Raw genomic sequence first — 23,526 nt, 5'->3', positions numbered from 1 at the left:
GAGGCCCAAGGAAACATCCGAATCCCCAATTCCCCATATTTCCGTCGGGCTACAGAGCGACGGCCGGGACGACAATTCGGCGCGAGCAGCGTGGTTCCTCTTGACGGGGCGACAGCAGCCCTCCGAGGCGGCGCGATTGGCCAGGTGCCCCATTGCGGCGCAGCAAGATCGATCAGCTCGCCTTTGGTGGATTGCCGCGGCGATTTCTTCAGATGTGCCGCCGCGGGCTCCTTCGAGAGGGCAAGGCGACCTCGTCTCGTCGGCAGCGGCACGGTGTGCTCTCACTCGCCGGAAGCATCCCGAGAGCGAGACGGCCACCAGTGTTGGTTTTCAGAATCGGTGGTCGCCAGCGACCAACCTCGTCTTCAAAGACGCTACCTTAGCTTGCATCTCGCGTGACCACAGAGTAGCAATGACAAGCAGCTGAGATGTTCAGCCATGTAGCTGTACTTCAATTATACAGAGATCGTAAAGTTTTTTGACATGTTAAGCCATGTAGCTGTACTTCAATCCTTTATCTCTTTGAACCAAAAATAATTATAGACGTCAGCTTCTATGCTAACAAGTTCTAGCAAGAAAACTGGATGGATTTCTGCTCCAGTACTAACAACTATCAATCTTGAAATTTTAATATTGAACTCTGAACCATTTGAAGGATGATCATCCAACTAATTTTTATCTGTGGAAAGAAAAGATGTCAATATTGGAGGGTGAACTTTGAACAATTGAGCTTCCAACCACTTGCGCCTGAATGCTCTTACTGATTCATCAGACCTTACTGAAAATTATCCAACTCAACCCTGCCTCCCCTAAAGCTAGTCGTGACGATGAAAGATCACAGGGATGTGGTGTCAGCCTCAGCAGAAGGAACAACCTATACGGATGCACAAGGTGAAGAAAACTAAGCAGCATGTGAAGAGAGAAAGGAAATAAAAAAATCAATTTACTGAGAGTCTGGTTTCCATTTTAGCAGCTAATCATGAAGGCAGTTTAGAGCATGGTAGTAATTGAAAATTCTTTTGTGTTTTTCTTGGATGAATCTGCTGCTATTTTTTCAGAATGGCAAAACAGAAAGTGGCAAGGACAGTTAAGTCTGGGATGTACTCAAAGCCAAACTCAAAGCCAGACTACCATTCTAGTTACACAAGAAATATGTGCACATAAATTCAGAACTGCCATCTGTTCCGCGGAACTGATGAAGCAATGTAAAGAAAGATCTGCTCTCCGATCAAGTACTCTAGTGACTACCACACAATTACATCAACCTTGCAAGTGCAAAAAAAGACATGCATCTTCTAACTATGATTCATCCTATTATTCAGCATTCCATCTCCATCGTTCTGCATCTCTGTAGAGCTCGGCATTGCAGCAGAGCTTTGCTGAACTTCAAACAACAAACTTGTGTATTTTCCTAGAATCCGTACCGGAGTTGTGATCATTGGATTTATGTTGCCACTACTGGTGCCAAAGTCAAATGGTTCCTGCTCAAAACAAGGGCATGGAATGACTTGAATGTTGAAGGAACTATAATAGAAATAAGACGAGTGAGAAAAAAATATACCTGCATTGCTCCACATGGTATTGTAGCGGTCATTTCTGGAGTAATGTTGCCAATACCAATGCCAAAGTCAAATGATTCCTGCTCCATATGAAAACATGGGATGGCATGGATATTCAAATAAATTATTACAAATAGGAAAGATGGGAAACAAACATACCTGGAATGTGCTACTAGATGCTTGGTTAACGAAATGAACAACATCTTGAATCTATTGTACAGGGCAGAATAATAGTTAACTAAGAAACAATACAATAAGTGAGAAATTGCTGAAAATTATAAAGATAATTTGCTCACCTCATCTTGTTCTGGAGTGTCATCCTCTGGTGATTTCCTTTTTGTATTGAGCCCCTTTTTTCTTGTGGACCGAACCTAAAATACAACAATTAGTGAATCTGAACTTACATTTTTTGTACAAAACTTAATATAGGTAGAAATACATGTTTGAAAGCTTTCTTTTTCTCCTCTTGTGCAGCTTTCTTCTTTTCTCTTTGTTCAACTTTCTTCTTCTTTTCTTTTGCTTCGCGAATTAGTTTATCAACCTTTGATTCTTTTCTAATTGAAGGAGGACGTCCAGCACATCTAACAGCTATTGGGCTCAAGATAGTTTTACTTGTAGTCTTGTCATCAGAAAGGGCACCTTCATGTGTACCAAGTTCTTCCTCATTATTATCAGAACTTGTGTTACTAGAGAACTTAATTTTCAGGGTACGAAGCTCCTCAATCAAAGCATTGCATGAATCATCTGACATGGCCCCTATCTCTGCAACTGAGTGGAATGAATTACACAACATATCAAAACGCTTTGCAACAGGAGTGTCTTCCATGCCGGCATATGTACATCTGATGAAGTTATGTTTTCTTTTCACATTTTTTGTCCATCGATCAAGGATGTATTGTGAAGGAACCTCCTTTATTTTCTTGTGAGTGAGCACACTTAACACATGGCTACAAAAAATACCTCTGAACTCAAAGTGGCGACATGAACACTTAACTTCAAACTCTTCATCATTAAAATATACATGATAGACAATATCTTTTCGCCATCCAGTTTCTGCATCAATCAACACATCCTCGGTTATTTCATACATTTCTATTGCCCCTTCTTTCTGAATGAACTTCCGCTCACAATACATCTTGTTTGTAAGCTGCGCTTGAAATTCTTTGTGTGAATATTTCTGTTGTGGTGGAAGCGATGCTTTATCTCGCACCGGTTACGTGTTCATATAGTCAGCCGAGTTGGCCACATTTGGTAACACACGATTACAGGGATTGACTGAATCAGGGGGATTGACTAGATCGGAATATGCTTTATATTTCTAGCATATTCCGTTACATATATGGAAAGATATAATCCTAACATTCCCCCTTAATCTAAACTCCTCTAAACTTTGTCCCCTTCCGGTGCCTTCCATATCTTTCCCCTCTTCCCTCCCGCAGTCGCAGCGGGAGCGTCATGGACGCGGACGATGTGGACTGGAGTAGTTGTCGATGTGTCGCTGTAGACGTAGCCGTGATGTCGATGTCGCGGTAGTCGATGATGTAGTAGCCCTGGTCGTGGTAGTCATGGTCATTGTAGTACTCGTCGCAGTCAGTGTAGCCGCATTTGCCGGAGACGCAAAAGATTGCGCGAGTTTTTTAGACGGAGCTGCAGTCGCGGAAGAGGCACCTTGCAGATGTCAGAGGGTGCATTCCAGAGGCGTCTTGTAGATGTCAGAGGACGCTGTCGTAGGTGAGACCTCAGTTTTGCCAGAACTAGAGGAAACGACCAAGCCCACAACGGTTTTGCCAGAACCATGTGAGCGGTTGTAGTGTCGATGCAGTTGCTCTACGTCAGACGCGGTCGATGCCGTCGTCAATGTCGTGTCGCCTTGCAGTAGTACTGTCAGAGGGCGTGTGTCCATCCTAGTGGACGATGTAGCAGCGGCGGCGTGTTGACGAGGTTGTTTTGTTGATGTCGACCTTGGCGATGATGTGTGGTTGATGTAGTAGACATACCTGCCCAAAAGGCGTCTTTCACAAATGCCGGAACCCAACGGTGTCGATCGTTATAAAGCCCTTTAAGCCATTCATTATCACCAAGATTATACCTCTGTACCATATTCACCCAAGAAACTTCAAACTCTGTAACTGTTAATGAATTATAAACTGCATTGCCAATAGCAACCTTGATGTAATCATAATCATCATATCCACCTAGCTTCTCTGGTAATTTTTTCATTATATGCCACAAGCACCATCTATATCGAGATTCTGAAAAAACTATCTCCACGGCATTTTGGATTGCTTTTGCTTGATCAGTTATGATAGCTTTTGGTTTACGATTTGACATACATGTAAGCCAAGCTTGAAATAACCAGACAAATGTTGGAGTATCTTCATTTGATAATAAAGCACATCCTAGCAACACCGACTGGCCATGATGATTGACTCCGACAAATAAAGCAAAAGGCATATCATATTTGTTCATCAAGTATGTTGTATCAAAAGTTATAACGTCGTTAAAAGAGTCATACACTGCCCTGCTTCTTGCATCTGCCCAAAAAACATTCCTTAGTCTGGATTCGTCATCAAGATCCATAACACTAAAAAAGTTTGGATTCTCAGATTGCATTTTCACGAAATAGTCACGGACAACTTCAGCATCACCACTTCCTAGTTTCAACCTTCTTTCTTTCTCTAGAAAATTGCGACAATCTTTCTCTCGAAAAGTTAGGTTGTCATGACCATCTGCTGCCACAACAAACGAATTAAAATTTTTGTTTACTCGTATTCCGGCCCTGTCATTTAATAGAAGCCTCCGCTTAACATGGAAGTCCATCTTTTTGTTGCATCTAAATAACCGAGATTTCAGTGGACTTAATGTCTGATTGTGATCCAAAATGACCTTTGAAAGCTGAAACTTTGCACCATGACGACGGGTAATATTGATTTTAGCTTTGCCTAGTCCAGCTGATGGATTTGGCTTCAATAAATTTTTCGAATTAGACTGTGTCTTACCATAGCGAGAACAACAGAGTGTGAAGTACCTCAGCTCTCCATCATCATTAGTATGTGAGCTTCTTCTTGTAACACCAAATCCTTTAGACTTAGCATACTTTTTATAGTATTCTGTGGCATCATCCTCACTATCAAAAGTCATGCCCAACTCAGTGTCTTGAAGTAAGGCCTCTACATGAGCTTCACCATGTTCCTGTTGAAGTTCCACACTGCCTTCCTTCCGCTGCTGAAAGCCATCCTCCTCGCTAGAAATAGACATGTCACTAGAGTCTTGAACGGTAGTAGCTTGATTGTCCATTCCTACAATCATAACATTAAACATTATTGGTTATAGTAAATATTAATAAAATGATCTGTTAATAAATAACCTCATTTCTCGCATAATTTTAATTAACTATGTACTAGGTAAAATAATTTTGAACTTATAAGGAGATACTATGTGATTACCAGAAACACAATGAACAGAGCGATGACTAGAATCACGAAGTACAAAATAGGTAGCATGATTACAATTAAGGATACCAGACACGGTATTTACACATGCTAGCATATATGCACTGTTTGATCAATGAGAGCGTAAGACTACTAGTTTACATGATATTATTAGAACGAATCTACTTGGTTCACCTACTAATTCGAATCAAACTGCTATCCTACAGAGATCAGTTCAGAGGCTTACTAACAAGAATACAGGGAAGCGCTCTGGGTCGTACAGATTGGAGGGAGCAGCAATGTCCTTCTTAGCAGTGGCGCGAACGGCAATAAATCCTTCTTGGCAGCGGCGTGATAGGCGGCGTCCTCTTGGCGGCGAGAGGCGGCGTCCTCTTGGCGGCGAGATACTCCCTCTACGGCGTCGTGATCGATCGATATGAAACAAAGAGAGGATCGCGATAACCATACAGAACAGAGCAGTCGTGATTTTCTGTTTTTCCTTCCGTAATTGTTGGGCACTTCCTTTTTATTCTCTGGCTGTTTTTTTTCTGATTTCACGTGTCTGCCAAGATTTGCTTCCAGATCGGATGACACCTCAGCCCGTAGCTTTTTTCCCGTAGCTTTTTTCCGTAGGTGTAGCATTATCGAAATATCAATTTAGCCAATTGAGGAAAACGTGGAGTAGTGCCTGCAAACTTGATACTCGACATGGAATCGTGAAAAATAATTAATGAGTTCGATCGGATCCTTCTTCACGCCCTCGTATCAATCCTCTCTTATAAATTGAAGACCACAAACACGCAAAATCACCAAAGACAATATCGCATCGATATGATAAAAGATATCACACACACTTCCAAAATAGGAGTCTGCGTTGGCCTTGAAACACAGTATAAAATCTGCATATTGTCAACTTTCCAGGAGAAGCCCCGCTGTACATTCACACCGGCTCTACTCACTGATGGAAACTCAATAATTTCCTTGCATCATATCTAATCCTGCAGCCGTTGCTCCTTGCACATTTGCTGATCAGGAAGATTCGCCATGGCTGCGATGTGGCTCTTAGTGGCCACGCTCGTCGCTCTCGGCTCCGGCCGTGGAGACGCCTTCGACCCCAACCCTCTCCAAGACTTCTGCGTCGCCGACACCACATCCAAAGGCAAGGAAATGCCGTGCTAGCTTGTGTCAATCCTTGTTCTATTACGTACTTAACTTGTGATCCTGACGATCGTATCTCCATTTTAATGCTTGCAGTGCGCGTGAATGGCCTGTCGTGCAAGGACCCGGCGGCCGTGGTACCCGACGACTTCTTCTTCTCCGGCGTCGACAAGCCGGGCGGCACGACCAGCAAGCGCTACGGGTTCTCGGCGCTGTCCGTGCCCATCCCGGGCCTCAACACCCTGGGCCAGTCTCACGCCCGCGTCGACGTCGCGCCGGGGGGCGTCTTCCCGCCGCACTACCACCCCAGGGCCGCCGAGACGGCCGTCGTGCTCGAGGGCTCCGTCTACTTCGGCTTCCTCTCCTCCTACCCGGACAACAAGCTCTTCGCCAAGGTGCTCCGCAAGGGCGACGTCTTCGCCGTCCCGCAGGGCCTCGTGCATTTCCTCTACAACAACGGCACCGCGCCCGCCGCCATCTACGCAACGCTCAGCAGCCAGAACCCCGGCCTGGTGCTCCTCGGCGACGCGCTCTTCGCCGGGGCGCTCCCGGACGATCTCCTCGCCAAAACGCTCCTCACGGATAAGCATACCGTGGAGCACATCGCCGCAAACTTCAGGCGGTCTTAACCAATGGACGTGCCACGCTTGCCATGTACTAATTATTCTATTTTCTGCGGGCGAAATGATTTGTATCACCCGTTTCCAATAAAAATCTGCAAGATATTTCAAAAATAAATGTTGGGTGCTATTTCAAGATCTTCCCTTATCAACCTTTTTGTTTCAAAAACAAAAAAAATCTTCCCTTATCGCCAATATAATGTTTGGCGATTACAACACGGGCACTTTTTTTAAGTGTTGGCAGGAGAGCTGCTAAATCTATTGATTAGAATGGGAAACAAATGATACAGATTACAAGGAAAACCAAAACCAAAAAACATACAGCACTCGGTTAATTAAAGGAAAATTCAGAACAACGACAACGAACCACACACGAGTCAAAAAGCATTAAGTAAACATTACACAACATTAGGTCTGTTAGTGAGAGGAGAGAAAATCAGAACTAGCTTGAAAAACTCTTGTATTTCACCTCATCAATTGTTTTTGCATTCCACCCTTCTTTACAGAATTCACTGTCACCAAAACGAAGAATCTCAGCAAGTATACAAGACAATATAAACTGTAACTCTGCATTATTAAGATTGTTAAGAGGATTATCCCGAGTACGAATTTAAGAACAAAGACTTGCATCTCACAAACCTAGCCTATTTTGAGATTTGGAGTTCTTTCACAGCTATTTTGGTTGATTTCTTTCGTAAGGCTCGAATGTTTGGTTAGCTATTTGTTCAACATTTTTTTTTTCCGAAAGACAAATGGCGAGGCGCACCAATTAGCTGGGTTTTTTTCGAGAGCCCATGAGAGATCTGTGCGTCATTTCATTAAGATCGAAAAGGAGAGAGAGTTTACAAGTCCGATAGGATCAAAAACCGCCACCACACCACCCCCAAGGTGACAACAAAAAATCTACGCAACTCCTCTCACATCCCCACGCCTACACGGCAACTAAATGCTCCATTCCTGCATAGTATCATCAAGCACTCTACTTGCCGGGGTGGCGGTTTCGTTGAACACCCTAGCATTCTGCTCAACCACAATTCACAAAGATCTAAGAATGAGCATAATAGCTGAGTTCGCGATCTTAGCATCCGCATGAGAGAGATGAGCTACCGCGTCTGGCCACCACTCGGGAAGCTGGCTGTCCACATGCAACGGGCGTAGGGGCATTGCAGCCCCAGGTGATCCGAGGTCTCATCGAAGATGTTGCACATCAGACACACGACGTGGGAGGGCAACCCACGAAGCAACCGCCCGTCTTAGCTAGATTTTCTTATGATGCAAACTCCTGTCTACTGGAACCGTGACCCTCCCAGTTTTATTTTCCCTTATATAACTAGTAGTCGAGCGCACGTGCATGTGCACGTAATAAAAAGTATGTGGATTTTATAATTACACAAATTATATCAAACCTGGTCGTTCGAGGTTGACCATGCAATGTGTAAATTGCGTAAACATTACCCTACTCATTATTCAATTTGAAGTTGTGTCCCAAAAAGAGATCTTGAGGTTCCCCACGGCAAGAAAAGAGAGACCTTCGACTTAAAAAATAATCTTATGCTATATACAACAATGGTACATTTCCAATATATCTAGCATTTTTGTTAAAGTGAATCACCAGTACCACAATCAAGATATCAGTATCACCGTATATAAGTACAATCAGTATAGATACATACCAGAGTAAGTATGCCTTGTACTTCATTATAGCTCTGTTTTGTGTACATATTCACCCACAACCTGAAATATCAACCTAAGTACATTAAAGAGTCAAACCGTCGAAGTAGGTGCTCATGCATCATTAAGTACCATCGAATAAGAACCCACCAGATTAATAATGTAGAAGAATTTCAAAACCTTAATGTTGCAGATAATTGATCATTAGTTAGGTTGGCCATAGTGGTAAGTATCATATAGTAGTATCATGAATGTGATATTTGTGTATGATACTTGTTTGACACGAGAAAAACCGTCCGCGGAAGACAGATGCGCTACGTTTAGGAGGAGGATGGTAGCGTGTTTCTCTCATGCGCCGGGGTAAAATAAAAAGAAGTGCGGGCGTGCCAGTGTACCGTAGTACACAAGAAAAAGATAGGGAAGCATATGTATTTCATTAATCTCTCTTGGAGAAACAAAGTACAAGTTCCCGTATAAAAAGCGCTCTGTGGCCTGCTTGCACGGCCAGCCTGACTATGGCGATTGCGATCTCCTGGTTCCCGGGGCCTCGGAAGGCACCCGGTTAATTACTCCCGCGGGTTACGCCGCGAGACACCTCCGATTAAGCCGTGTGGTCGTCTTCGTCGTCTTCGCTTCGCGTTCTCCATGCATGATGTGACGGTGGTGTGTGTGGGCGGCGGCAGAGCCCGTGTCCTCATCAGTACACGCGCCGCATGTAGCATGGCCTTTGCTCCGGCCAAGCCCGCCCTCACCGTCACGCCTCGTCGGTCTTGACGGTGTTGATGTAGTTGGAGTTGAAGTAGCATGGGTCCGCTCAGCTGGGACTTCTTGACGACCAGCAGCCTCATCGGGGTGCGCAAGGGGTATGCTTCGCGTGAGTAAAATGATGGAGGAAACCGGCGTCGGTGTGAAAACCAACGCACACACGTAAGTCGGTGTAGCCGATGTGGTCGGCGCCTCGTCCTTAGCCTGACGCCAAGTTTATGGCTGTCGGCGTAGTCAAGGACGCCGTCTCATGGTCTCGCGGGGAAGTGGAGTCGATGTCGCGCCGAAGGAACCGTCGCGCGTCGGAAGGTACGGTCGCCGATGGAGTGGAGTCGATGGCGCACCGAAAGCATCGTCGCGCCTCGGAGAGAGCACCCGCCCATCAAGGGCCATCTCCGTGTGGCCAACAGTGTGAACGTTGGTTCTTGGCTCGTCTCCGATGGCTTCTAGATAAGTGGATGTTGTGGCACATGACCATGGCTTGGCCGGCCATACATGGTCAATGTATATAACCTTCCATGCACATCTCTAAAGAGCTCTAAGCTCCCAGTGTTGGGCGAGCCTGGGAGAGATCGGCGGGTCACTATCGTGGGCCCCCCGATTGGTTGGGTTGGGGCGTTTTTCTTCGCGTGCTAACTCTCGATGGCTCCATCCCCAATTCTTCCAACCTGCAGTGGCGGCGTTCCCAAACCCTAACCCTCAAGGCGGGACTGCAGCGGCAAGGCTCCACGGATCCCTTCCCCGTCAGGCCGGCACACACCTCGGCTCTCGCTCTCCCCTCCATTTTCTGTTCGGTCGTTCCGGCGTCCCCTGCTTCAGGTCCCCAACTGAAGAGTGTAGTCGAGCACGCAAGGTCCAGGCCAGTGAGGAGGAGCTAGCTACCATCGCCATCAGCGCAAGTTCAGTATTCTATTCTTAATATTCTCTTTGATCTGTTCCCAGATTGTCCTATTTGTACTACATATGTGAGCATGTATTGTTAACTTTTTTTTATTAAGATACGCGGCAACGACGATGTGCAGAGAGCTGGGAGCTTCCCGTTGTGCGCATGTACCCGTGCACTTGCAGGATCGGATGACTGGCTAGCCGCTTGGCTGTACGCCAGTGCACTTGCAATCGTGCAGCCTGTCTGCTACTGATTAGTGCTCCTCGCTGAAGTACTAGGCAAGTAGGCATCACGCTTGGGTTCTGCATCCATCTTCTTGGGGTCTCCAATTGGTATAGGTAATTACTTGAACTGCTAAAATTGATGTGAACTGCTGAAATTTCTACATGTCTATTTGTCCCATGTAATTGTGTGATGTTTAGTCAAGGAGTCATTCTAAAATTTTCATCAACTCTGGGTAATGTAGAATTTACCGAAGCCATTTGGTTGGTATTTACCGAAACCGACCAATATTGTTATTTCTCTGAATTAATGACTATATGCAATTGCTGAAAACTCCAGTAAAAAATGGGAGGGGGATCTTTATCTTCGGTTTCCGTTTTCAAATACGTGCAGGTGTGGTGACCTATGGGTGTGACCCATATGAAAGAGTTTTGGGGGTGTTGAACAATGGGATGAGCATCTCATTGGCAAACGATTAGGGCCACACCTATTTTGTAGGTTGTATTGGTGGTCACGCATGTTCATAATTTTTAGAGCAATATAAACAGTGGCAACAAAATTTACTTATGGCATCCCTTGTTGGATCTGAATTCTCCACATCTGAAGTGGCGGCAATGGCCTTGCGGCATTCATATGAAGAAGATAAAATCAGACGTGTGGTAGCACGACCTGAGTGATGGATGTGCAAGTAATTATGGACATGTGAGCTCTAGGTGGCTGAAAAAGCTGGTGTGTCATTGTCAAAGGTCCACTTCAGTGTAAATATTGTTTTTTAACCGTCAGGTGTAGGAAATAAACTGTCATCTGCTATCTAAAGCTCGAGTTTATGACCTGTTTTTGTCAGAAGTGCGGTTTATTTAATTGTCACAGTGCCTTAATGTGCATCCTTTTTTGTATTTCAATCTAATATCTACTCCTATTACACATAGGTGAATACATGATGCGTTATCTCAAAAAAATAAATACATGATGCGTTAATGAGCCTAGACGACCATATGCCTAAGCGATACAATGAGCAAGCTCAAACTCTCTTTAGAGTTTTCACGGTATGGTGCAGCTATAAAGGTTGGGCTAGATTTAGATTAAATTTCCAAAATTTTATATCCTTAGCTTTTTTCTAGCATACATGGATCAGTTTAAGGAAACAATTGTACATGGACCCCTGAGTGCACTTCTGGTTTGTTGTGTGATGTTAGCTATATAGTTCGTTAATCAAAATATCACTTATTTTCTGTCTGGTTGATTATAATGATAACATTTTAGAAATGTAGGCTGCTTTATCAGAATTGGGTAGGCATTTACTACATCCTTTCTTTGTCTTTAGCAAACTGTCTCATCCCCTCTTAGTCCCAGTTCAAAACAAATGATTTCTAACATAATTTGTTGCCACATCAGGAGTAAAAATGGTACTAATGTCATAGATAGTCATTCAAGTTCTATTTGTTTTTTTTTTGTAGGAAAGACCATTAAAGTCTTGTATGAACTCACTTCTGCGTGCACGCATATATGAAGAACCGCCTGCCACTGCTATTTGGTACTTCCATTGTTGCTTTGATCTTTTCATATGTTCATGCATGAATGGCGAACAAGAATTATTTCCATTCTCTCACAAGGTTTGGATATTACGTTACCTTGAAGTGCAATTTTTCTTCTATTGCTTTCAAACCTTTTGTTTATGCCGGCCAATTCAGGTGTATTTCAAACAGAAGACCCTAAACCATTATTAGTATAGAAATAAATCAAACATTACTGCTCTTTTTTATCGTTAGTCTGCAATTATTTTCCCAATGATACGGATACTTGGTTCGTGTGTCCGAGATCAGAGCAATTGGTATTTGAATTTGGAAAGTAGAGAAAATTTCGTTTTTGTTTTCCCAGAGAAATAGTGAGATTCCAATCATTGTATAATCAGGTATTCTTATATTTTATCCACTATTTAGTGTGTACATGAAACTCTGGTTTATGCCCAGTTTCGTTAGTCTCCTATCACTGGCCAATTCACGCTTAAATTTGTTGTTTACACGTATATGCATAACGTGCCTATTATGGCTGACGGTAATGAGTGCAGTACAATGGCATGATGTTGCTGAAATAATTGATATAAAATATGGGCAGGACAAGTGAGTTCTTTACCTATTTTTCTTCGAGTGATGTCGATATATCGAGCACACAAAAAGCTAGAATTAGTGCCTAATAACAGAGGTGGAGAAAGTAAGCTCTTTCTCGATTTTTTTCCTTTTCTCTTTTGACTGTAGACCTCTGGGAATCTTATTTCTGAAACCTTTTTAGGTCAAATGAAGGCAAGTGATAAGGGCTAAGCCCAGGGATGTGCCCGATCTTCACGGATTTGAAGGGATTCGTGGGGGTAGGTGGATGAACGCGATGAACACGTAGGGGAAACGCGGGGATACACACACACACGGATACAATTCGAGTTTTCCCTCGTTGGCTCGAAACACCAACTCGATAGAGATTGCAGGAAAAGACCTTCCGGTAGAAGTCCCGCAAAGAGATCGACTAATCGAAGCTCGGGAGATCTAGAAGGGTGAAAAGACCGGAAGGTTTGATGGAAGTGCAAGCAAAAGACCAAATAGGTAGAAGTGCAAGCAAAAGATCAAACAAACGGTAGAAGTCACCAAAGAGATCTTCACGAGTCGATAGGAGCCCGGGTGGCGATACAAGATCATAGATCTAGGTAGGGTTCCCACAAGGGTGAGCTAAGCTCAGGTTTTCTTTCAAATCAAGTCTAATCTGAGATTTGAGCCAACTAGGCTATTTATAGGTGGGGGCGAAGAGTTAAGTTACATGCTGAAAAGTGCTGTTGTGCTGAAGTTCGCGGTGGCGGAAGTTCCGGCCATCTTGGGCGGAAGTTCCGGTCAGGGGCGGAAGTTCCGGTCCTGGGGGCCGGAAGTTCCGGCCAGGCCGGAAGTTCCGGCCAAGTTCCGGCCAAGTTCCGAAAGTCGTCCATTTCCTTGCAGTAACATCCAGGGGCCTTTTCGTGGACTTTCGGAGCTTGGGCGGAACTTGGGCGGAAGTTCCGACCGGGCGGAAGTTCCGGTCCCTCGGGGCGGAAGTTCCGGTCCGATGCTTTTTCCTGCGCGCTGGAGGGCATCTTGGGGGCATCTTGGAGGAATCGGGCCGGAAGTTCCGGTCCTGGGGGGCGGAAGTTCCGGCCTGGGCGCTGTAGCTCCATCTTCATCGTTTCCAGCTCTCTCTCCAACGCCTTGGTCTCCATGGCTTGTGTCTTGGTCGATGTACCTGATTGAGCATAGGGTATTGGCATGAAGTAGCAAGCCATCCAAGGGGGTGTCAAAGTCATAGGTAGAGAGGAGCGAATTCACCTCTTGGCGTAATGCTTGGGCTCGAGCTCGAGTCATTGGACCACGAGGAGGGCTTGTCGGTCTTGAGGCGGCGGTGTCCATAGGCCACCCCGTATCATCTCCCCCCCCTTGGGAAAGAGTCGTCCTCGACTCTATGTTCTCCTCATCTCCATGATATGGTGAAAGGTCGGACACATTGAATGTGTTGCTCACCAAGTACTTGGATGTTGGTATGTCGACGACGTAGGCGTTGTCGTTGATGCGCTTGAGGACCTTGAAGGGACCATCACCTCGGGGCTTGAGCTTGGAGTTTCTTTCTTGAGGGAAGCGGTCCTTGCGAAGGTGTATCCACACTAGGTCGCCTTCATTGAAGATCCGTGCCTTTTTCTTCAAGTTTAGTCTTGTGGCTTGACGGAGAACTTGTTGCTCGATCGTTGCCCTTGTGTCTTCATGGAGTTTCTTCATGTATTGTGCTCGCTTGTCGATGTCCATGTTCACTTGCTCATGTAGCGGAAGAGGTAGGAGATCAATCGCCGTAGGTGGTTCAAACCCGTAGACAACCATGAATGGGCTTCTCATTGTTGTGGAGTGCTTGGCGCGGTTGTAGGCAAACTCCGCATGTGGGATGCAATCTTCCCATGCTTTCAAATTCTTCTTGACAAGGACTCGTAGTAGTGTGGAGAGGCTTCGGTTCACCACTTCGGTTTGCCCATCGGTTTGGGGGTGTGAGGATGATGAGAACAAAAGCTTGACGTTGAACTTGGCCATTAGTGTCTTCCAAAGATAACTCATGAACTTGACATCTCGGTCGGAGACAATGCTTCTTGGTACACCGTGGAGTCTCACAATTTCCCTAAAAAACAAGGAGGCAATGTGTGAAGCATCATCCGTTCGGGAACATGGTATAAAATGAGCCATTTTTGAGAATCTATCCACTACCACAAAGATTGAATCATGACCATATTTAGTTCGAGGTAATCCTAGTACAAAGTCCATGCTTATGTCGGACCAAGGAGCATAAGGAATAGGTAACGGTGTGTAAAGACCATATGGATTGGAAGAGGACTTAGCTTGTAAGCATGTTGTACACCGGCGGCAAAGGCGTTCCACGTCTCGGTACATTCTTGGCCAATAGTAGTGAGTGGATAGCATGGCATATGTCTTCTCTCGTCCAAAGTGACCCATGAGACCACCACCATGCGATTCTTGTAAGAGCAAAAGGCGAAGCGAGGACATTGGAACACAAAGTTTGTTGCCCTTAAACAAGAATCCTTGGTGCAAATAGAAATCATCGATGCCCTTTTCAATGGAACACTTTGCAAAAATTGGGCCAAAGAAGGTATCGGAGGCATATTGTTCTTTGATTTCATCAAGACCCAACACATGGAAATCCAAACGAGTGAGTAAAAGGGTGAGCTTGCGGGAAAGGGCATCCTCAACGACATTGTCCTTGCCCTTCTTGTATTTGATTACATATGGAAAGGACTCAATGAACTCAACCCATTTTGCATGTCTTTTGTTCAAAGTGTGTTGACTTTTCAAATACTTCAAAGATTCATGGTCGGAGTGAATAATGAATTCTCTTGGCCAAAGATAGTGTTGCCAAACTTCAAGAACACGAACCAAAGCGTAAAGTTCCTTGTCATAAATAGGATAGTTGAGGCGTGCGCCGTCCAACTTCTCACTATAATATGCCACGGGTTTTCCATTTTGCATGAGGACACCACCGATTCCAAGGCCACTCGCGTCACATTCTATCTCAAATGTCTTAGCAAAATCGGGAAGAACAAGTAGTGGTGCCTCGGTGAGTCTCTTTTTCAATTCATCAAAAGCTTTTTGTTGTGCTTTGCCCCAAACAAACGGAACATTCTTTTTTGTAAGCTCGTTTAAAGGGCAAGCGATGGTGCTAAAATCTTTCACAAAGCGGCGGTAAAATCCGGCGAGTCCATGGAAGCTTCGAACTTGACCAACATTTGTGGGAGTGGGCCAATTGTGGATGGCCTCAACTTTGGAAGAATCAACTTCAATCCCGTTGGCGGAAACCACAAAACCAAGAAAAACCAATTTGTTTTGAGCGAAATGGCATTTTGGTAGGTTGGCAAAGAGCTTCTCGTGGCGCAAGATGCATAAGACTTCTCTCACATGTTGAACATGGTCCTCGAGATTTTTGCTATAGATGAGGATATCATCAAAGTAAACAACCACACTCTTGCCAATGAGAGGTCGCAAAATGTGATTCATAAGACGCATGAAAGTGGAAGGAGCATTGGAAAGACCAAATGGCATGACGAGCCATTCATAGAGACCAAGCTTGGTCTTGAATGCCGTCTTCCATTCATCACCAATTGTCATGCGAATTTGGTGGTAGCCACTACGCAAATCAATCTTAGAGAAAATGGTGGCACCACTCAATTCATCAAGCATGTCATCTAAACGCGGAATGAGATGTCGATAACGGACGGTAATGGCATTGATAGGGCGGCAATCCATACACATCCATTGCGTCTCATCCGGTTTAGGCACAAGAATGACGGGAACGGCACAAGGGCTAAGGCTTTCTCGAACATACCCTTTAGCGAGGAGGTCTTGTATTTGGCGTTGAATCTCCTTGGTATCTTCGGGGTTGGTGCGGTAGGCGGCGCGGTTTGGAAGGGGAGCGCCGGGTATGAGGTCGATGCGATGCTCGATGCCCCGAAGCGGTGGTAGTCCATGAGGTAGCTCGTCGGGGAAGACGTCTTGGAACTCCTTCAAAAGAGACAACAAAGACGAAGGAATGTTGGTTAAGTCATTAGTCTCCTCCGAGGGGCCCTTGCAAATGAGCACGTAGTGTAGGGTGGTGGATGGGTTGTGGTGCACTTCTCTCATCTCACTCTTGGTAGCTAGGAGGACACTCTTCATCTCACTCACATATGGTTTGTGGCGCTCACTCTCTTTTTGGTGGATCACTCTCTCACCTCTCAACTCACTAGTGATAGTGGCTTCCTTAGCCCTCGCTAAAGCCTTTGCATTGTCCGCAATTACTTGGCTAGGAGTCATTGGGCGTAGGATGTAGGTCTTGTCGTTGACCTTGAAGCTATAGGCATTTGTGTAGCCATCATGGTTGGCTTTCTTGTCATATTGCCAAGGGCGACCAAGTAACATGTGGCACACCGTCATAGGCACGACGTCACAATCAATGGTGTCTTCATAAGCGCCAATCTTGAAGGATATCGTGACGGTGTGTTGGATCTTCACATTTCCATTGTCGCTTAGCCATTGCACATGGTAGGGATGGGGGTGTTTCCGGAGCGGGAGGTTGAGCTTGGTGCATAGTTCGGTGCTTGCAAGATTGTGGCAACTCCCTCCATCGATGATAACCTTTATTGACTTGCCATTGATTCCGGCTCTTGTTTGGAAGATATTGCACCTTTGGTCTTCATTGGGAAGTGCATGGGTTGTCAACACTTTGGTCACCACAAGAGAAGGGCTTGCATCATGCACACATAGGACTTGCTCTTGGTCTTCCAAGGCATCATCTTCATGAGAGGTTGCGGCTTGTACCAAGGCTTCATATTCACCTTCACTCAAGTACTCCACATCTCCATCATCTCGAGTGATCATAACTCTTGTGTTCTTGCATTCAAAGGATTTGTGTCCTTGAGCACCACACTTGAAGCAAGTGATGTTACTAGATCCGGTGGAAGCTTTGGAGGACATGGTTGATTGCTCCGGCTTGAAGCTTGTTGTCTTGATGGCACTTCTTGCTTGCTTTGGAGGATCCTTGGAGGCAAGTGCACTTGTGTTCTTGATGCTTGAGGAGGCATTCATTGCATTTCTTGCGGCGAAGAAGGTCTTTGTCTTTGCACTTGCTAGGTCTTCTCGCACTTGGCGCTCGGCCCTTGTTGCTTGGTGGAGTAGCTCAACCATGTTTTTGTAAGGCAAGAATTCCACTATCCTCTTGATGGGGATGTTCAAGCCATTCAAGAATCTTGCCATAGTTTGCTCTTCTCGCTCATCCACATTTGCACTCATCATTGTCATGTGCATCTCCTTGTAATATTCCTCAACGGACTTGTAGCTTTGCTTGAGTTGAGTGAGCTTGTTGAAGAGGTCACGCTTGTGATGAGTTGGTACAAAGCGGGTGTGCATGACTTCTTGCATCTCTTCCCATGTGTCAATGGGTGCTAAGTCTTCCTTCTCACGCTTCTTGTTTACCTCTTCCCACCAAACATTTGCATATCCTTCAAACTCAAGTGATGCCATGGCAACTTTCTTTGCTTCGGAGAAGTTGTGGATGCGGAATATCTTATCAACCTTGAGGACCCAAGACAAGTATGCGTCGGGATCTTCCTCTCCTTGGAACTTGGGCATGGTGAATTTGAGCTTCCCAAAGATTTCTTCCTCATTGCGGTCATTGCGTCTAGGAGGTGGTCTTTCTTCACCATGAGCTTGACGTTGTTGAGGTTGAGGTTGTGGACCTTGAGCATCTTCATTGTTGTTTCTTTGTTGTTGAGGAGGAGGTGGTCTTCCATGACCTTCATCTTGATCATCATTGTTGTGGCGTTGATGAGGCCTCACACTTTCTTCACTTGATGCTTGGTGATGATTTGAGTCTTCTTCCATCTCAACATCTCGTGCTTGATGAGGTGGTCTTCTACCATGAGGGCGATCATCATGATGACGACGGTTGTCTTGACCTTGACGGCGTGGTGCCCTATCACGAGGAGGTTGATCAACATTGATGATGCGGCGGTCTTGGTTCACTTCTTGTTCGGCATTATGGTGGTGCCTTTGAGCATTGGCCACTTGAGATGGGCGAGGTTGCCCTTGATGATGACGTGCCTCTTGCTCTTGGCGGAGCCTTTCTTGCTCACGTGCATGAAGGAGATCTTGATCATGATGAAGACGTTGTTGTTCCTCTTGGAATTGAGCATGGAGATGTTCTTGTTGAAGGCGTTCTTCTTCAAGGCGTAGACGTTCTTGGACAAGTCGAAGTCGTGCTTGCTCCGCTTCTTGAGCTTGTTGTTGAAGCACTTGAGCATCCACATTATGGTGGCGTGGGTCTTGATTGGAATCATGATGCGACGATGTAGGAGCTCGTGACCTTGAGCTATGAGAGCGCGAAGACCTTGAATGGTGTCTTCTATCTTCTTGACGGTTGAGTGTATGGAGGATGTTGTCCAACGCCGTCTTCATTTCTCTTGTTTCTTGACCTTGCATGGCGAGTGTTGCCTTCAACTCATTGCCTTGAGTTTCAATCTTCTCATTGAGTTCTTGAACTTGATTGTTGAGGTCAATCCTTTGCACTTGAGCTCTTTCTTCATAGCGGACGTTGGTATCCTTGAGCATGGCTTCAAATTGATTGAGCTTGGCGTGGACGGCTTGAGTAGCTATCCAATGTTGGTGCCGCGTCATCGGTAGTTGGTTCCCTTCTCCACTAGACATGGTTACAACTAAAACAAGAACTATGTGGTGGGTGGTTAGGAAAGACTACCAAAAGTGTCAAAACTTGCAAACCAAAATCGAAAAGGTGTTTCAAGTCGAGGAACAACCGATATGTATGCACACACACAAAACAAAACTCTATATGGTGTTAGGTATGGATGTGGAAAGCCAAATGGAAGAACCAAACGAAAAGTCTATTGTCAAAAGTGGGTAAGATCCAAAAGTCACAAGTCAAAGGCGGTGATCACAAAAGGCATACACAAGGTGGAACACACACGTGGGACAAAATGGGGTTAGCGCGACGGAAAATGAGCACGAACAAAATTGGTCCTAACGAAGACTACTAGCTCGGTGTCACGCTAACGCAAGAGAGACCGTGGCTTGGTTGCAAAATTGAGAAGCAACAAGATTTGCGCAAGACGCCTCTCTTCTCTTTTCTCTCTTTTGCTTATAAGCTTTGGACTCTTTTGTGTATAGGTGTCACTCACACTCTTTTTCTTTTTCTTTTCTCTTTTTTTTTGTATGCTTAGAAGCTTTCTTTTCTCACTATCTATGTAAGTATGTCACACGTCTTTTGCCTATCTTTTCACACGAGCTTGCTTCGTAGCTTTGCTCAACACACGCACACCCTCACGGTCGGGACGCTTGCGCAATGCTTCGCAACACTAGAAAGCCACTCTCGATAGGAAAGGTACGCAAAGGAAGCTAAGGCTACAAGTTAGGGGGCAAGTTATACCACTTGATGACGGTGGCCGACGAGCTTGAACTTGCTATGGTGGAAGGTGTCAAATGAACCGCTTGGATCCTCGGGGTGCCGTCGTCGTAGTTGATGTTGCGGAAGCTTAGTGGTAGCTGAAATGGCACACACAACGAAGTCCAAACACAAGGGGTTAGTGCCAAAACGAAAAACGAAGAATGCTGTCAAAATTTCGGCCAGGCGGAACTTCCGGTCCTGAGGGGCGGAACTTCCGGTCCGGGGGCGGAACTTCCGGTCCTCCGGGGCGGAACTTCCGGTCGCAATCAGATCTGCGGGCTGTTCTTCGATTTGGGCGGAAATCCGGGCCGAAAATCTTCGAATTCGTGGAAAATTTGGCACTAAGAGCGGTGGGAAGGTGGGGGAATTGCAGATCAACACCAAAGACAAGTTTCTATTGGACCAAAACCACCAAAAACTCAACAAATCGCGAGATCCAACCAAGGCCAATTTGGGGCTATTTTTTGGGAAATTTTTTTTGGGCGAAATTGGTGGAATTGGTGGGTGTGGGGGTCAAATCCGTGGCAACCAAGGAGCTCTTGATACCATATGATAAGGGCTAAGCCCAGGGATGTGCCCGATCTTCACGGATTTGAAGGGATTCGTGGGGGTAGGTGGATGAACGCGATGAACACGTGGGGGAAGCGCGGGGATACACACACACACGGATACAATTCGAGTTTTCCCTCGTTGGCTCGAAACACCAACTCGATAGAGAGTGCAGGAAAAGACCTTCCGGTAGAAGTCCCGCAAAGAGATCGACAAATCAAAGCTCGGGAGATCTAGAAGGGCGAAAAGACCGGAAGGTTTGATGGAAGTGCAAGCAAAAGACCAAATAGGTAGAAGTGCAAGCAAAAGATCAAACAAACGGTAGAAGTCACCAAAGAGATCTTCACGAGTCGATAGGAGCCCGGGTGGCGATACAAGATCATAGATCTAGGTAGGGTTCCCACAAGGGTGAGCTAAGCTCAGGTTTTCTTTCAAATCAAGTCTAATCTCAGATCTGAGCCAACTAGGCTATTTATAGGTGGGGGCGAAGAGTTAAGTTACATGCTGAAAAGTGCTGTTGTGCTGAAGTTCGCGGTGGCGGAAGTTCCGGCCATCTTGGGCGGAAGTTCCGGTCAGGGGCGGAAGTTCCGGTCCTGGGGGCCGGAAGTTCCGGCCAGGCCGGAAGTTCCGGCCAAGTTCCGAAATTCGTCCATTTCCTTGCAGTAACATCCAGGGGCCTTTTCGTGGACTTTCGGAGCTTGGGCGGAACTTGGGCGGAAGTTCCGACCGGGCGGAAGTTCCGGTCCCTCGGGGCGGAAGTTCCGGTCCGATGCTTTTTCCTGCGCGCTGGAGGGCATCTTGGGGGCATCTTGGAGGAATCTGGCCGGAAGTTCCGGTCCTGGGGGGCGGAAGTTCCGGCCTGTGCGCTGTAGCTCCGTCTTCATCGTTTCCAGCTCTCTCTCCAACGCCTTGGTCTCCATGGCTTGTGTCTTGGTCGATGTACCTGATTGAGCATAGGGTATTGGCATGAAGTAGCAAGCCATCCAAGGGGGTGTCAAAGTCATAGGTAGAGAGGAGCGAATTCACCTCTTGGCGTAATGCTTGGGCTCGAGCTCGAGTCATTGGACCACGAGGAGGGCTTGTCGGTCTTGAGGCGGCGGTGTCCATAGGCCACCCCGTATCAGCAAGGGCCTTCTTCGCATCGTGCATTCTTAGTTGTGATTGGTTTCAAAAACTAAACGTTTCAAGCATATAGTAGCATAACATATTGTATATTGTCTTACTACTATGGTTGGTGCTTTCTTTACTGTATAGGTAGATATAACTCTTGTTTGCTCACTTTCTGCTTATGTTTTGATGTGTATGATCAGGAGCAACTTGCAATTTTTCCTTAAACTTTTATGAACTTCATTTGCAACTTGAGGTTGATAATGTATATTATTTTTGCAGTAGGATGTATCATGTATAGTCCACATATTTTTATTCACACTGTTATTATGTGTCTTGAAAGCATGAAGTACTTGCCCTCATACTTTTCTTCGACTAATATTGAGATAATGTAACATGGCAATGATGGACCATCCTGGCCTCCTAAGATTATTTTGCTTCCTCGCCTCGCCAACTCGGTGGAATCGCCAACCAGAAGAGCGCGGGACGGAGTTGACGGAGCTTCTGGTGCGATGGATGGTCCAGCTCCTCTCTCCATCCATGCCGCCGTGTTTGCGAGAAAGGTATCCCCACATATATCCTTTCCCCGTGCTTCCTTCCCATCCCGCTCTTTTCCTTCCCTTATGCTCTCTTCCAGTTTATCTCCATCAGGTGTGGAATTGATCTGGTTTAGATAATGCTTGCACTATGGTGCCACTACAAAGGTTTGCCATATCTAGATTAAATTTCTGAATGTTCAAATATTCAGCTTTTCCAAAGATATATGAATCAATTTTAGCATACAAATCCTTTAAGTATTGCAATCTTTACTCTAAAGCTAAACATCATTGGCATGAGATTTTGATTGATCTAGACTTGAGTGATAGCAAGTTAATTCTAGACTGACTACCCCACTTCAATTAGGATTTCCAACACATGAATCTTACTAATAAATTTCTTCTCTGCATGTTCTGCCTGCTGACGAGGAGGAGCTAGGGGGTGCCCATGGAGTAAGTAAGGTCATGTGCCTCTCTTACCAAGCACACAGTACGGCCATTGAAGATGCAGTTATAGTTTTTGTTTCTATCTGGAGGTCCTGTTGTCGCAGTGGAACAACGAAAGATTAGAAGGTATCCCTTGCAATTGACAACAAACCGAAGGAGACAAATCCATGGTCGTTTGGTGATAGAGGAGGCGTTGGATGAGGATTGGAGAATCTGGAGATTCTTAGAACTTTGTTGTGAGTTGTGTTCTCATACCATGTTATGCTGGTTGTAGGTCTTTGCTTTTCCTACGCTGTCCAGCAAAGCCTTCGGTCTTATTATGTTCGAATTTCTGGGTGTTTGTTGATATGTCTTGTTGTGTGTCCACTGATGTTGGTTGTGTTTTGAATGACATGTATAGAAATCTTGAGTGTTGTTGACATGCATCAGTGTTAATAGCATGTGCCCCGTTGAATTCCCATCGGCCCCACACAGAAAAAAGAATTACATTTGAACTTTTGAGTGTGTGTTGATATGCATCAATGTTGGTTTATGAAATCAACCCAACTACGGTGACAAGGATTTTTTTTTTGAAAAGACCAGAAACGGCGCGACAAGGCGTGCCAGGTCCTTCTAGTACATTATAATACAAACATGCATAGCTTTATGTGTAGATGTGGTGGTCAGGATTCGTGTGGCAACAACGTCCATGCCCATGTCCTTGGCCCGTTTCGCCATGGTGAAGAAGGTAGAGAGCTGCAAGCTGGCAGCTCATCATGCCGCGCCATCCTTTTGGCGGCGTCTTGGTAGTGGAGATGATGCCAGGCTGCATGCCGGCATGCTGGGCACGAACTCGTCATCATCGCGCCTCGTGGTATGATGGAGATGGCGCCGCTGACATAGGCATCCCAAATGGGCCTGCCAAAGATAATACCCGGGGTTTATTGAAGGCCCACTACCCGAAGAATAAGAAGATTCGGGAATCCAAGATATATTAAGGAAAGCTAGAGTTGTAATAGAAAGTGTTATTTGTAATCTGGCGGGATGAGTTAGAAACCGTCCCGGACTCTGTAACTTGTACAAAACGAAAACCCTCGG

At 45.6% G+C, this 23,526-nt stretch overlaps 1 protein-coding gene and 1 long non-coding RNA gene across 2 annotated transcripts; both read left to right on the top strand.

Annotated features, from left to right (window-relative positions):
* The first annotated feature begins 5,841 nt into the window (after positions 1–5,841).
* On the top strand, positions 5,842–6,873 carry LOC124706041 (germin-like protein 5-1). Its single transcript, XM_047237708.1, has 2 exons — positions 5,842–6,149; positions 6,245–6,873. The coding sequence occupies exons 1-2, from the start codon at positions 6,035–6,037 to the stop codon at positions 6,775–6,777; spliced, it is 648 nt and encodes a 215-aa protein (XP_047093664.1). The 5' UTR covers positions 5,842–6,034; the 3' UTR covers positions 6,778–6,873.
* Positions 6,874–9,879: 3,006 nt separating this feature from the next.
* On the top strand, positions 9,880–22,447 carry LOC124705799. Its single transcript, XR_007004165.1, has 3 exons — positions 9,880–10,428; positions 11,770–11,925; positions 21,895–22,447. It is a non-coding gene; the product is annotated as an uncharacterized LOC124705799 (long non-coding RNA).
* The last annotated feature ends 1,079 nt before the right edge of the window (positions 22,448–23,526 follow it).

This window comes from Lolium rigidum, chromosome 4 (assembly GCF_022539505.1).
Source record: "Lolium rigidum isolate FL_2022 chromosome 4, APGP_CSIRO_Lrig_0.1, whole genome shotgun sequence".
In the NCBI taxonomy this organism is placed as follows: domain Eukaryota; kingdom Viridiplantae; phylum Streptophyta; class Magnoliopsida; order Poales; family Poaceae; genus Lolium; species Lolium rigidum.
Note: the sequence above shows the minus strand (reverse complement) of the source record. Positions and strands in the feature narration are given on the sequence as shown.